General features: G+C 38.8%; 1 protein-coding gene across 1 annotated transcript; it reads right to left on the bottom strand.

Moving 5' to 3' along the window:
* Positions 1 to 406: 406 nt before the first annotated feature.
* On the bottom strand, positions 407 to 1,930 carry LOC142339910 (actin-3-like). Its single transcript, XM_075390270.1, has one exon. It carries the CDS (start codon positions 1,635 to 1,637, stop codon positions 498 to 500), a length of 1,140 nt encoding a protein of 379 aa, XP_075246385.1. The 5' UTR covers positions 1,638 to 1,930; the 3' UTR covers positions 407 to 497.
* Between the last annotated feature and the right edge of the window lie 1,013 nt (positions 1,931 to 2,943).

The raw sequence follows: 2,943 nt of genomic DNA, 5'->3' as shown, positions 1-2,943 counted from the left end.
AGCTCACACGTGTCAATGAGCCTTGTGTACTCATCCAACTGTTTTATTAGAGGCAAATTACTGACAAAATGAGCAAACATTTTGCGGAATTTTGTCCATGCCATTGAAAGTGATCAACCCGTCAAATATACAAAACTTTCAGGGTTCATTTTTAAGAGGAGAGATTTGAACATCAAGGACCTCTCTGAAGGAACATTATAATTTTTTTTTCAGAATTGTTTACCATAATCTCGAGATTTATGAGATAAAAAATAAACGAAATTCTTTGATTGGCTGCTAAATTGGTTGCGAAAAACTAATTTTTCTTTAGCATGTTCTTGTCCAAGAGTATGCCTCCGAAAGTTTAACCGAATCTTTAACCAAACGATTTTGTCTGCTTTCTCTTCATTTCATCACAAAATTAAAATTTCAAAAGAAAAAGTCTAAATTAAAAAAGTAATGATATCAAAATTGTAAATATAAAACAACATAAGATTGCATCAATATTCCTTAAAAAGTTAGAAACATTTTCGATGGACAATTTCAGGTCCGCTTTCGTCATATTCCTCCTTTGAAATCCACATTTGCTCGAACGAAGTGAGCGAGGCCAAAATTGATCCTCCAACCCACACACTGTATTTCCTTTCATCGGGTGCAATGACCTTTACCCTGGCGCGTTCGTTGTTCAAAAAGAAGAGCTCTTGTTGAAGGCGGCCTGCAAGTCCTGGAAACATTGTAGTTCCTCCAGAAAGCACCATGTTCATGAAGAGATCCCGTCTTATATCGACGTCACATTTCTGGATGGCCTTGTATGTCATTTCATGAACTCCTTGACCGGATTCTCGTCCGAGGAATTCGGGTTTGAACAATGCCTCCGGACATCGGAATCGCTCATCGCCGATTCTGATCACATTACCGTCCGGCAACTCGTATTCTTTCTCGAGTTTGTTAGACATTGCAGCATGATTCGATTCTGCATGAAAATCTCCTGCAACGTAGCAAAGTCGCTCTTTTATGTCCCGGACGATCTCTCGCTCAGCGCCGGTGACAAAGCTGTATCCACCCGCCATCATAATGCGAGCCAGATAATCCGTGAGATCCCGACCAGCTAAATCCATACGCTGAATGGCGTGAGGCAACGAGTACCCTTCGTAGATTGGCACCGTATGCGACACCCCATCCCCGATGTCCAGAACACAACCAGTGGTCCTTCCGGACGCATAAAGCGACAGGACAGCCTGGACTCCGACGTACATCGCCGGTACATTAAACGTCTCAAACATGAGTTGGGTCATCTTTTCTCGGTTGGATTTCGGGTTCAAAGGAGCCTCAGTCAACAAAACTGGATGTTCTTCAGGAGCTACACGGAGTTCGTTGTAGAAAGTGTGGTGCCAGATCTTTTCCATATCATCCCAATTGGTGACGATTCCATGCTCGATTGGGTATTTCAGGGTTAGAATTCCCCTTCGCTGCTGGGCTTCCTCTCCAATGTATGTCTCTTTGAATCCCATGCCAGGCATTATCATACTGTACTTGGGTCGACCCACGATTGAGGGGAACACAGCTCTAGGGGCATCGTCTCCTGCAAAGCCCGCTTTGACCATTCCAGATCCATTGTCAATTACAAGAGCTTGAACTTGTGAGTCTTCAAAAGGCATTTCTGATTTGGTAAGTGAATTGAGTTTGCTAAGAGACAAAGTTATTGATTGTTTATAGAATGTTTTTCAAAACTTTGATTCCGAACAATCGCGTCGGTTTTTGACAGAATTTCAAAGTATTGTTTGCAAACAGATGTAATAAAAGTTTGAAAAAGTAAAATATTGTGATTCCAGATTGGAGTTGACTCCTATTTATAAACCATTTTTGTCGTTCGCAGAACGTTTTCGTCATTTCTGTGAAAGCGGTCATCTTTTCCAGTGATCGCTTACAATTCAGCAAAATGGCTAGCGCTGAGTAATGAATTTGAAGAAAAGCTGATGATAGTAGAATATGACGTTTACTATATAAATAGCATCAATATTTGTGCTTCAAATCTGAACCAGTTGAATTTATCTAAGCAATGCGATTTAATCAAACCTGTTATGCCAGCCAAATATACACAAAATTGTTTACAAAATTATCTTCAGTAAGAGCGTGAAACTAGCTTAGTATGATGGTAAAAATTCCAGATTAATTAAATCTGCTTTTCACTGTCGAGTTCAAAGCATATTTGACGTACCTGTTTCTTAAGAAAACATGACATTCGGCATAATATTATGCATGGAAAAATAGCAAAGTAGAGCCCTCCGTCCTATATAGACCAAATTTAGGCAGGCCCAAAATTAATGTTAAGCTCCCTTCTGAGAAGGTCATTAATTATCGTAACTAAGTGCCCGTTATAATAGATTGACAACCATTTTTGCAAAAATAAAAAAAAATTAAAAATGTAGACGCCTTTACAAATCCTGTTACTCAAAAAAGCAAAAAAGCAACTTTGGTCGAAATTTACACTATATGCAGCGGATTTTTTGCTTTGTCAGCCTTTTCTATATGTCCATTCACACTTAAGCAGACGTAATAACAAAAATGTGTACATAATGTTTAAACATAATAATAATAATAACAGGGCGGCTGGGTAATGTGCGTTCGCACAAAATGTTCCGACCCCGCTAATCCACATTTTGGCTTCATTGTCTACCAAACGAGGATGAGATCGAAAACGTTTAAATATTAAAGTATTTTTCGAAAACAAATAGTGTTTGAACTGAAAAAATTGTGTCCAACTCAAATCACTCAGTGGACGAAAAAACCGCTTCACAAGACCGTGGAGATTTTTCATTGATATGAATACGAGGCAAGACGAACAAAATCAAATTACAACAAAAAACTTTAATAGCATCCCAAACTCGATATCTATAAGTAGAAAAGATTAGTAACAATGTCTAAATAGCGGCAGATAAAACCCAAGTAAACCAAATAACTAGT

Source organism: Convolutriloba macropyga, chromosome 5 (genome assembly GCF_964194025.1).
Source record: "Convolutriloba macropyga chromosome 5, txConMacr16.3, whole genome shotgun sequence".
Taxonomy (NCBI): domain Eukaryota; kingdom Metazoa; phylum Xenacoelomorpha; order Acoela; family Convolutidae; genus Convolutriloba; species Convolutriloba macropyga.
Note: the sequence above shows the minus strand (reverse complement) of the source record. Positions and strands in the feature narration are given on the sequence as shown.

Coding starts and splice junctions, on each gene's coding strand:
- LOC142339910 (XM_075390270.1), bottom strand. CDS start 1,637: ATGCCTTTTGAAGACTCACAAGTTCAAGCTCTTGTAATTGACAATGGA.